Genomic DNA, 12230 nt, shown 5'->3' with positions numbered 1-12230 from the left:
TTCCTCCTCCCAAACTTGTCTTTAACTAATTTGTATATATGAGCATTTATACAGTTTATATTCATGCTACATATGTTTTTATATGTATTTGATTATCTTTTCCAGTAGAATATAAGCTTCATGTAAGTAGGGATTTTTTTTCTTTGTACTTGTATACCCAGAGCCCAGCACAGTGTCTGGCACATAGTAGGAACATAATAAATACTTGACTGATTTGATTGGCTCTGCTTACACAGTGCCGACGAATCAAACTAAATCAAAAGTTAGTAAGTAAATGGTTTGGCACTCATAATTCGCTAACATGGATAAACTCTTAAGATAACAGGTCTCAGATGCCATTCTCTGATACATCAAACAATAAATAAGCAGGGGTAGACTTCCATCCTATCAACTCCATTTGTGAGTTAATCAGGATACAAATATGGGTATCCTGGTGACAGAAAATTTAGAATAAAATCTATTGCTTTACTGGGATAGCAGTCATGGAGAGGGAGTCAGAGTAATGCTGTCACCAGTCTCATCAGGACTGAGGCAACTCATGGCCTGACAGATCATACTGAAGATTCTAATTTTCAGGTGGTCTTCTTTTTATAAGAGATAGTCTTTGCTAAGCACCCCCAAGATTTATTAATATAAGGTGTGGGCCACCAAAATATACATGAAGGCTAAGTCAGAAAGTCAGAGGATGGCACCTCTAATGAGCTTGAGGCCAACAGGGTCAGGTCTCCTACAGGCGAACTAGTAGGAAGCCTCCCTGAGTTCCACTCTTAACATGAATGGCTGAAGCACCATCTGGGTCCAGAAAGTGAACAGCTCTTTGTGGAACTTTGGGAGACATATTAAGCTCCAAAACAGAGGCTGATAAGTAACTGTTGTTTGTCCTTTGGACAAAGGGCTGTGCAAACTCACCAGCCTCACTCCTCCAGAGCCATCTGGGTCCAGAGGCAAAATATAGATCAGGATGACTGGAGATGGTCCTACATGCAGTGGGAGACCTTGGCCTTTTTAAGCTAAGAGTCTTTCCCAGGTCTCAGTTTGTATGAGGTAAAGCCTACTAAGTCATTATGGCTAGGTAAGAAATGAGGCAAAGAATGGCCTCTTTTACCTAGTCAAGAAAAAATCAATCTGGTAAGTAATAATTAAATCAAAGAATCACAGAGCTGAAAAGGGCCTCAGAGATCATCTAATCTAACCCTTACATGTTAGAGTTGAGGAAATGAGAGGATAAGATTAAGAGAAAGTGATTTGCCCAAATGTCACAAAGCTAATGAGGGCCAGAACTGAGCTTAAAATTGAGGTCTTTCAAGTCTAAGTCTAGTGCTCTTCTCTCAACCATAACTTCAATGGAGTGGAAGGATCAAAACAAGGATGGAAGGAGTCTAGTAGGACCTAGTCCAATCTTAAATTCCCTACTTCAGAAAACACATCATTTCTGGAAGTCAGAGCTCTTTGCCACCCAAACAATGCTCTAGTCAAAAAGCACAGCTGAAAACCACATAATTACAGGTACAGTTGTCAAGCAATTAATCTGAATTGCTAATTATGCTTTTTCTTGATGCAGAACTAGGGGCATTCTGGATGTTCAATTTGTCACAAGGAGAGATTTGCATATTTTCAAAATAATCTTTAAAACATATAGAGCAACTCCAATATTCTTAATTGTATAAGGTAAATCAGATAACCTGATTGAAAATATAAAATATTCTGGCACTGTTCTAGCTCCCTTGGCCTCATCATAACAATTCTAAGCCTGTGGTGGTATTATTTCATATTTCACACAAAGACTCCCATGATGAATGATTGCTTACTAGCAAGTCACTATGGGACACTGAAAGCAGCATTTTGACAAAGGCCTGGAGTACGTTGTCAAAATGGTTGTCCCCATACAACTTGAAGACTCCAAAGCTGACATAATTTCCACATAAGGCAGACTTGAGAGCAGAATAGCAGATGGAAATGCCCTTGAGTTTCATTGGATAAATCTGATCTTTTGAGAGGCTCCCAAGGGACAGGATCTGATTACCTGTTTTAGGGTAAAAGAAGAGAGAGAAACTGACATAAGTAGATGCAAATCAAGGCAGTTACAGAGGCATGTCATTTAACATTTTCATTTCACTGCTAATTTTCACATTTCATCCCTATTGTTCCAAGAGCTGTCCATTTGAATGCAATTAAAAACAATTAAGGGTGGATTACCTTGGAAATGGGCCCTAGGAACACCAGTGTAATAATAATCCAAAAAGCAAAGGGCAAAATGAAACTCTGAGATAGAAATTACTCCAAATGCAGGGGTAAATTCCCAGCATAGTGCTAAATTACCTTGTTCTTGATTTTTCTGCCGGATTTCTCAAGGGATGGCAATTTGTCATTGTACTCAAATACAACACTGACCATTAAAATACAAAGAGAACTCTACATAAGAACCTTAGTATTTTCTCTGTAGTGGGGATACCATTCACAACAAACATTTTCTGTTTCTAAGATGAGTGACAGCAAGGACTTGTGATTGGGTAGGCAATAACCCAAGAGAGTTTTCTATGATTTCAGAAATATTTCTTTAGCACTGTTTTTTTTTTTTAATTCTGCTGCCACCTCAGAAAAAAAAAGTACACCTAAAATGAAAATTAAACTACATTTACCAAATTGAAAAGAAAATTATGGAAAGTATGCGCCCACTAACATGAAATGATGTGCTAATAATGCAAGACTGTCTGGCAGGATATAGGGATAGATGGTACTTTAGAGAGGCCCAGGGAGGTTCGCTAACTGGCTGCAGTCACAGAGGTAAGAAGTGGTAGGTCTTCTGACAAGAAATTCAGTACTTGATTTCTACTATACCACACTGCTAATCTATTCTCTTTCCTTCTTACAACGCACATCTATGAGTTTGATTTCCTTTGTATACTTTCAGGCTGGTGTGGCTACGCATGTAATTAATGCTTGTGCATCATGAACTATGAATGCAAGGGCCTTGAAGGACCTGACTCTGTACCTCTGCCTAACTCTGCCCAGCTGCCTCTAGATGGTAGTGTACCAAACTCACCATAGGCAGATAAAACAGGGCCTCTTTTTTATAGATTTCTCAAATAGAATTCTATAGATTCATAAGATTCCAGATCAAGAGCTAAAAGAGACCTCAGAGGCCATCTACTACAGTTATGTCACTTTATAGACTATGAAACTGTGCCTGAGGATTACCAGGCAACATCACCCACCTTCCCTCTCCCTCTAGTAAGCGTCAAAGGTATGTTTTGAAGCCAGGTCCTGTGACTGTAAAGCAATACATAAAACTATAAAGTTCTTTCCAGCGTGCTGCCTCCTTCTTATTCCATTTGGTTTGAACTAAGTTGGAGATTCTTCCTGCAGAAAAGAATATCTTTCGTGTGAAGTGGAAAAGATGCAGGTAGCTTTCAGGACCTTTTTTAGAGGGGGAGGAGCAGGAAAGCTTTAGATTTGGAATACTACTACTACTTTTTGTTCATTGTTTCAGTTGTGTCGGACACTTCACGACCCTATTTAAAGTTTCCTTGGCAAAAAAACAGGAGTGGTTTGCCATTTTCTTCTCCAGCTTACTTTACAGAAAAGGAAACTGAGGTAAACAGGGTAAAGTGTGACTTGCCCAGGGTCACTTGGCTAGTAAATGTCTGTGGCAAGATTTTAACTTGAAAGATGAGGCTTCCTGACTCTACATCACCTGCATCACTGGCATCAGCATCAGCATCAGCATTTATATAGCACTTACTATGTGCCAGGTACTGTGCTAATGGCTTTACAAATATTTTCCCATTTGATACGATAATACTATGAGGTACATGATATTATTAACCTCATTTTAAAGTTGAAGAAACTGAGGCAAACAGAATTCAAGCGACTTGTCTAAAGTCACGTAACTAGGAAGTATCTAAGGCTGGCCTGGAAGTCAAGTCTTCTTGAACACAGGCCAGACACTCTATCGATGAGCCATATAACTGTATAGGTAAATCAGAAACCAAAATAATTGTTTCAGTGGAGCTAGGTTAGAGTGCTGACTTAAACAATCAATTAACATATTTATTAGCTACCAGTTGTGTGTGGAATATTGTGTGTCAAGCACTTTTCTAGGTGCTAGGTACAAATACAAAAAAAAAATGAAATAAGATTATTTTCAAGGAGCTTATCCTATTGGAGGAAAACAGTATTACTGTACAGGGATAGGCACAATGATTTAATTGGTATGAGGAACTTCTTGGATGAAGAATCCTGCCACTCCCCCTCCTCCCATCAATGAAGGTAATGTCTCAGCAGTTCAGGAGTCTTAGAGAGCTGCTCAGAGCACTGACAGGTTAAGGGATACATCTAGAGTCACACAGCAAGTATGTACTAAGAGATGGAACTTTAACTCAAGGTAGATGGTCTTTTACTACATTATGCTGCCTCATATAAGTATTTAGAGTAAATATTTTTCCTAATAAATATAAAACTTAAAAAGGATGTTGAATACAAGATATGGAAGGATAGCACTAGTTCATAAGAGATGCCTTATATTTTCTTCTATTTTTCCAGTCTTTAGACTTCAAAATACCTTGTCTCATAGTCACTAATTTCTGTTTATTTAAGTTCATTCTACTTTTTAAGGAGTCTGTTACTTGGCTAAAGTTTTGTACTTCTTGTACTAAGCTATTTATTCTCTTTCCAAACCCTTCTTCTGAAGATCTCATTTCTTTTCTAATTCTTTCCTCTATCATTCTCATTTCATTTACATTCATATCATTTTAAATCAAACTAAATGATAACAACAAAACACAAAACCCTCTTGCTTTATTTCTTTTAGGAATCAGAGTCGACCTTGTATCCAAGCTGAGTGTGTTTTTCTTTTGAGGCTTTGATTATAGATATTTGGGAGTTTTTCTCCTCAGGCATCTCTGTGACCACAAGCTTTTTATAGTGAATCTTTTTTTTCTTCTTTTTTTGCTTACTTGTTCTTTCTGCTTTACTTGTTGGATTGGGACTTTTTAACAGTGGCAGGTTCTTTATACTTTTGGAAGGACTGCCATGGCCTTGTATGGCTTCTCTGGAAGCCTGAAGCTGTTTTCTTCTCATGGGGTTGGTTCAGGTTAGGGAGGTACCAACTTTCAATGCACTCTTGGATTTAGGGAATGGTCTGATTGTTACTTTCCTGGACTTTTCAGATCTCAGATCCTGGTTTGGGTCTAAGAAACACAAGGACAGATTTATCCTTGGGAAAAGCTGTGGTATAGAGTCCCTGGTCCTTGTTAGCTAACTAGAAGGTTCTGCTAGTTATGAGCCAGAGATCTGTAGGCCTACCCCAGTCTGAGTTTGGGGGCTGAATCCTCAATCCCACTCCAGAGTCAGAGTGAAAGCCCTGTCAGATTATTCCTGGTCTGAGTCTGGGGTTTGAATCTATGATTCCTCTGTGAGGTTAGAGCAACAGAGCTGCAGGTCTGTTCTTATTCTATGCTGCACTGGTCTTTTGCCTATGGGTGGGATTTGTGATCTGAGGCTAGAAAAATGATCCACTATGGTTTCTCCTTAGGTTTTCTGATCACTATTTGGTCTGGTGCACTTCTTAGATCTTTACTAGAGTAGCTGTGGGGAGAGCTGAGTTGTATTGCTGCTTCCTCCTCCACCATCTTTTCAGGCTGGTGCAGATACTAGCAATTCTGGGGATCAGGAAAGGCTTCAGGAAGATGGTACTTCTTTGAGGTGGAGGTGATGAAGTAGTGTATGGGGGTTGACCAGTACAAAGACAGAGAGATGGCAGATGGTGTGCTATATGTGAGAAAGGGAGAGAAGGCCAGTTTGGCTGAATTGTAGAGTAGAGAAAGGGGAGGAACATTGGAGGCTAAAAAGATAGTTAAGGCCAAGCTGTAAAGGGTTTTAAAAGCTATACAGAGAAGGCTATAGTTTATCCTAGGACACCAAATGCATCAACTGATTCTAAGACTAGTGTTGTTTTTAGTTCACTCCACTGCTTCCATTACAGGTATATACTAGGACTTTTCCGAGGAAAGCACTTTGTAAATCTTAGACAGCTATGGCTGCAAGTTACCAACGAGTCAATCAACAACATTATTAAGTGTCTACACTATGTAAAAGGCACTGTGCCAAGTGCCAGGGAAACAGAGAAAGTCAAAGTTTAGCTTCTGCTCTCAAGGAACTCACAATCTGATTGGGGGGAAAAGTGAAAAGAACTATGTAGGAACAAGATAGATACAGGATCGATTAACAATTTCAGGCGTAAAACAAGCCATTTCTGCTGCCCCAGACATTTAACTACATGCTACTTTGATAAGTATTCTAACTGGATTACAAATCATACCATGGCAACATACTGTATCATGGTCATCACTAGATAAGGAGCCAGAAGATTTGGCACTAACTAGAATCTTGTTTTGGTGAAGTTTATTTATTTTTTCCTCACTTATAAAAATGCAAGTAAAGAATGCCTTCCATTCATAACTCACAAGGTTGCTATGAAGATCAAATGAAAAAAACAGGCCTGACCATGGCACTCCCTGCTCAATAAATTCCACTGGCTTTGTCTCCATTACCTCAAGGATCAAATACAAATTCCCTTAGCAACCTGGCTTGAATCTACACTTCTGATTCTTATATACACTTCTCCCATCCCTACCTTTTTCATTCCAGTCCAACTAGCCATCTTGCTGTTCCTCACAATTAATTTCCTGTAATTAATATTGCTGTACTTTTGTACAGGCTGTCTCCCAGTCTAGAATGCTCTCCTTCTTTCTTCTGCCTCTTAGAATTCCTTCTTTTCTTCAAAGCTCAGATCAAATGTCACTTCCTTACCTGTGGCCTTTCTTGATCTCCCTATCTACTTGTGTCTCAACCTTGAAAATTACCTTATACTTACTTTATATGCATTTTGTCTATATTGTCCCCTCCCATAGTTCCTTGAGGCCAGGAATTATTTTATCTTTGCTTTTGTATCTCAAGCACCTGGCACATTTCCTGGCTCAAAGTAGTCACTTTGTAAATGCTTGTTGTTTGTTTGTTTGATTGATCGATAGATGTGCATCACATGATGTTACAACAGATGTTAGAGATAATCAATTTTAACCCCATCACCTTACAGATAAGAAAATGGGGATGCAGAGAGTGAAGTTTCTCATTCAAATTCAGTAGGCAGTAGATCTTCTAACCAAGTATGAGGTTTTTGTTAACTGTTAAACACTATAAGAATGTAGGGAAGCCATCATTATTAAGGTAATGGTGATTTTTACTGGGGTAATGACACTGTTTTATTAATACAGGAGAGAGGTAGGCTGACTCTGGTAAAGATCATGGATTGAGAATAAGCATGTTACAAGACAGTAATGTAGAAAAGGCCACCCTAACATCAGAGTGCTGTGCTAGGTGCTGGAGATACAAGGCAAAGATTTTCAACCTGTAAATACTGTAACTTTTACATTAGTTCCTGAAAACAGCTGATGGTGTTTCAGAGTGGAAGGAAACAAAATTTACCTGTAGGACTTTCGGGAAATGTTACCTTTAAACACACATTTAAAGAATTTTAAAAAGGAAGCAGTGGTAGGAACAATATTCTACCCCTCTCCCCAGGTAAGTAGGGCTAATTTTTCCTTAAAAAAACCCTCCCAAAAAACGTGGGTCCTGGTTGGATTAAGGGACTAAGGATTCAGGCTGTTGACTTCTTTTCCTAGTCACCTGAGTACAGAGCAGCCATAGTGAGCTCTAGAGATACTCTGATGCTTGGCTGGTAAATCACGATGTAAAGACTCTGACAAGGAAGCTTCATTCAGCTGAATCAATTCCCACTGTCTTCAGTACTTATCCTTGTTGAATATCTTCCTGCTATGGCTGAATAAATGTTAACTGCTGAATGACCTATAAATGTTTATTTTGTTCCAATGTTGAAACTAACAAACAGGATATTGGCTTGAGTCAGACTCAGCCCAGAAGAGAAGTTATATGTATGCACTTGGAAGGCAGGTATCAGGTGCCATTAAAATGAAAATCCCCTAACTACATTCACAACCCAAACCAGAGAGTTACATGAGTTAGAGCTCATCAGAGACACTGAACCATTTCAGCTTTAGCTGTAAGCCCAAGGAAATGCCCCCAAGAATGCATCCCATATAACTACAAAAAAATTATACTATATTTATACTTAGAATAAAATAAATCAAAGAGGCTGTAAAGTGATGGAGACTGGCAATAGAAGAACAATCTTACATTTTTAGGTTGAAAATGGACTAAATTTTGGGCAAGATACTTGTAGTTTTTAATTTGCCTTCTGAGATTGCTAGAAGGTCTTTCAGTTAAGAAACATTTCCTGAAGGCCTCTCAAACACTAGACTGAACTAGCAGGTATGGTGGTGACCCTAATGAATGGTTCCATGTCAGATATTTAAATAAGAAAAGTAGTGTCTACAGATTGTAGAACCACAGAATGTTTGAAGAGAAATGGCCTTTAGAGATAATTAAATCTGTCCTCATTTTACAGATGAGGAAACTGAGATGCCAAAGACTAGTTAGATGATGTAGAAAAGCAATATCTTAACCTCTTCTAAGTAGGTTAAGCTAGTTTTTCCTTAAAAGCTATTGAGACATTCCTCTGGACTTGGTTGGCTTTCAGAACTAAGGGCTCACTCAGTTTGTTAATGTCACTTCCTCATTGGCAGTGGGCAACGCGGTCACCTGGAGGAAGTGCTAAGGCAGGCAAGGGAGCTTTGCTTAGCTGAAGCAACTTGAGATGTCCTCAGTGCCTATCCTTGTTGAATATCCTTTTCTTTTTGAGCATAATGTCTGGCACACAGCAGGCACTTAATAAGTGTTTAGTCATTGATATTACTAAGTAGTTTTTTTCAACCACTGAATGAGCTACAAGTGTCTCACTTTGTTTCAATGCTGAACATAACCCTACTGGGGGATTAGCCTAAATCAGGCCTCGCCCAGAAAAATTGGTAGAGTGGGCAGGATTGGAACATAATGAGCTTTTTGAAGCGAGAGATGGGCAGTAAGGGGGTGATAATCCCAGTCTGGCCTTCCTACTTCTGGTACTGTGGTTCTTTACTGAGTCATTCCTCATTCACTGGAAATTAAAGAGCAAACTATCTGTGGCCACTTAGCAAGAAGAGGACAATATGAATATACTCTGTGTCCTTAAAAACTGTACTTTGAAGATAATTCTAGTAAACATACATTTTAGGTTCTCCAGCATTTTTGGGTCTTCCAGCTCCAAAAGTTGAGCCTCCTCCAAGTTCTACTAGAAGATCTCTTCAGAATTTCTTCTACCTTCAAAGCAGCCTGGAGGGACTGAATTTTGGGGGAGGAAATGGCTTGCCATGCTTCTTTGAATTCTTCATTGTTTCTTGTAGCTTGATACATTTGTGAACCACAATTCGCTGGGTTATTCACAACTGATATGCATCTGATTTGTTTCCATTTAATTGTTACTGTAAAAAATATTCCTATAAGTATTCTGGTGCATATGGAACCTTTCTTTTACCTCTTTAGAGTATGCTCATGGACATTTTAGTCACTTTCTTAGGACAATTCCAAACTGTTTTCCAGAATGGTTAGAGTAATTTGCTGTTTAATATCTTCAATAGTGAACTGAATGAAGTATAGATGTCATGCTTATCCAATTTTCAGATGACACAAAGCAAAGAGTTTAATAGGTAGTAAAGTCTCAGGTTTGGTTTCAGAAAATCACTACACTAGTGTACAATGGAGGATGTTGGCTGCATAGCAGTTTCTCTGAAAAAGATCTCGGAGACTAATGGGCTCCAAAGTGATAGTATTTCCCTATACTATGCCCTGGTCAGACCATTTATGGTATAATTAAGTTCATTGGACCATATTTTAGAAGAAATGTTAAAGACTTGGAGAGCACTGAAAGACTTGGAAATCCAAGATGGCGAAGAGTCATCATCCAAGACGATGACTGGTTGACTTGTGGAACTAAAGATGTTTAGGCTGGAAAGACAGCCTGGAGCTAATGATACTTCAAGGATTTGAAGGACTGTTATGTGGAAGAGGGATTACTGTTGTTTGGCTTAATCCTGAAGCAACAGGTAGAAATTGTAGAGAGCAAGTTGGCACTGTGAGCAACAGGTGGAAGTTCAGAAAGGCAAATTTAGTTATAATATAAGGAAAAACTTCTTAACAATCAGTGCCATCCAAAAGTGGAACAGGTTTTGTTGGGAGATAGCAGACTCCTCATCTCTGGAGGTTTTCAAAGAAAGGTTGGACAACCTTGAAATGAAAACTATATTCCAGGCAGATTGTAGAGGAAATTTCTATCCAGTATGGGTTGAACTAGAGTTATTGAGGGTCCCTTTCTAATGTTTACGATTCTATGTTGCTTTTACATTTTCCTCCAAGTAGCATTTGTAGCAATAAAAGTGATTAACATCGATAAAATAATAATTTTTTTTTGAGTCCCAAGTACAGGTATACAATAGAAATGATTTTGTGGAGTTATATACCAATCTATTTTTTGTAAATGCCTTGAGGATGGGGACCATTTTGTTTTTGTATCCTTGGTGCTCTGCACAATATTTTCCACAAAGTAGATCCTTAATAAATGTTTGGTGAATTGAATTGAATAAAATCTGAATTCACTAGGGGTAGAGACCCTTACATGAAGGAACCTGGATTTAAATTCTTTTGTACAGCAAATAATCATCCCTAATAATAATTTTGTAAATGGGGATTTTCATTTATTGGATTTTTTAAAGTTAGGGTCCATGTCTACTCCCAATGAGGAAACAATGGTAGGTCCACATTAACCAGTTTCATGAAGAGAATTATAATTTCCCTTTCCATGCACTCCTCAACCAATAGATGTCACCAAAGATGCCATTACCCAGAGGGTAGCAGGAAAAGAATTAGGTAAATGGAAATTGAGCATAAGAAACATTCAGTTCTTAAAACTGAGGACTAGGTTTCAAAAGTAATAACATTTATTACACCGCATGCAACATTTTAACCAAAAATTTAAAAAAGAAATGTTCTTTTATTAAGTTGCTCAGGCTGAATGGATTACAACACTAAGTTTTGAAATACATGTTCTAGAAGCAATTTAAAACTCATTAGAAATAATAGGCTCGGGCTACTGGAAAATGTGGTAAAATTTAATCCTCATCCAAATGTTACCTGGGCTGTGAGAACAGGAAATTGTTTTGTGCTACTGTGGCTAACCTCACTGCTGACCCTGAGCTGTAACTGCTACAACAGCTGAAAGCTGAAGCAAAATTAAAAACTTACATCAAAGTATATCATGACAGAATGTAGATAAATAAAAAAGCATATTGAAAGTATTATTTTTCTGCCAGTATCTCCTAGCAGAGAGGCAGAGGTGTTGCTAAAAATGTAAAAACAAATAGTTCACTGGCATATATAGAAGACAGACTTCCCTCCCCTTCTCTGTATTATGAACCAATGACTATACAAATATTGCCTGTGGCAAGAGAGAGGTAATTAGAGATGAAACACAGCGAGTAAGGAGATGAAAAGGAGTATATTCCCTCCACCCTACTAAATGGCACTGGTCCTCTCTCCTCCTTGACCTTCTCCTTTCTTCATCTCAGTAGAGATTCCCCTGGCCTCCTCCTTGCCAAAATGCTCATTGTTCTGTTTCCTCCCATTCTGTACCTGAGACTTGGCACTATTACCCTACTCCCGATTCAGTTTCTAGCTCTTGTATTTCATGCAAACCACATTGTCAAAGCCACTTATGTCCAGGACCAAAGGGCCTTTCAGTACCTGATCTTTAACTTCTTCAAGTCTGGGTTGGCAAATTTTATGAAGTCCATGTTGACAATATTGCTTCTATCCATCCCCTTCTCTCATTCACGTGGCCACCACCTGATTTTGGAAGTTCATCACCTTTAAGCTGGACTATAGATAAAATCTCCTAAGAGGTCTACCTGCTTCCACATCCTGCCCCCTCTAATTTGTCCTCCACACAACCACCAGAATAATCCTAAAATCACAGATTTAGAACTAAAAGAGAAATTATAAACTATCCAGTCTGATTTCTTCATTTCATAGATGAGAAAACTGAGACCTGGAGAGGTCTGAATTGGTATTTTAACTCAGGTTTTCCATACTCCAAATTGGTTGCTCTATCTACTTTACCACGCTGCTTGTCAAAACGAATGAGTCAGTAAATAAATGCTCACATTCACAGAGAGCCTTAAGATTTGCAGAAGACTTTATATTTATTAATTTGATCTTAACAC

General features: G+C 38.5%; 1 protein-coding gene across 2 annotated transcripts in view; it reads right to left on the bottom strand.

The window, feature by feature from the left end:
- RANBP17 (RAN binding protein 17) overlaps window positions 1-12230 on the bottom strand; it is a 331100-nt gene that overhangs the window by 46336 nt on the left and 272534 nt on the right. For both annotated transcript variants that reach the window (XM_072630957.1, XM_072630955.1), the window contains exon 23: window positions 1809-2023. In XM_072630957.1, the coding sequence (XP_072487058.1) occupies window positions 1809-2023 (215 nt within the window). The remainder of the gene's footprint in view (window positions 1-1808; window positions 2024-12230) is intronic.

The sequence above is a fragment of the Notamacropus eugenii genome, chromosome 1, assembly GCF_028372415.1.
Source record: "Notamacropus eugenii isolate mMacEug1 chromosome 1, mMacEug1.pri_v2, whole genome shotgun sequence".
NCBI classification, from domain to species: domain Eukaryota; kingdom Metazoa; phylum Chordata; class Mammalia; order Diprotodontia; family Macropodidae; genus Notamacropus; species Notamacropus eugenii.
Note: the sequence above shows the minus strand (reverse complement) of the source record. Positions and strands in the feature narration are given on the sequence as shown.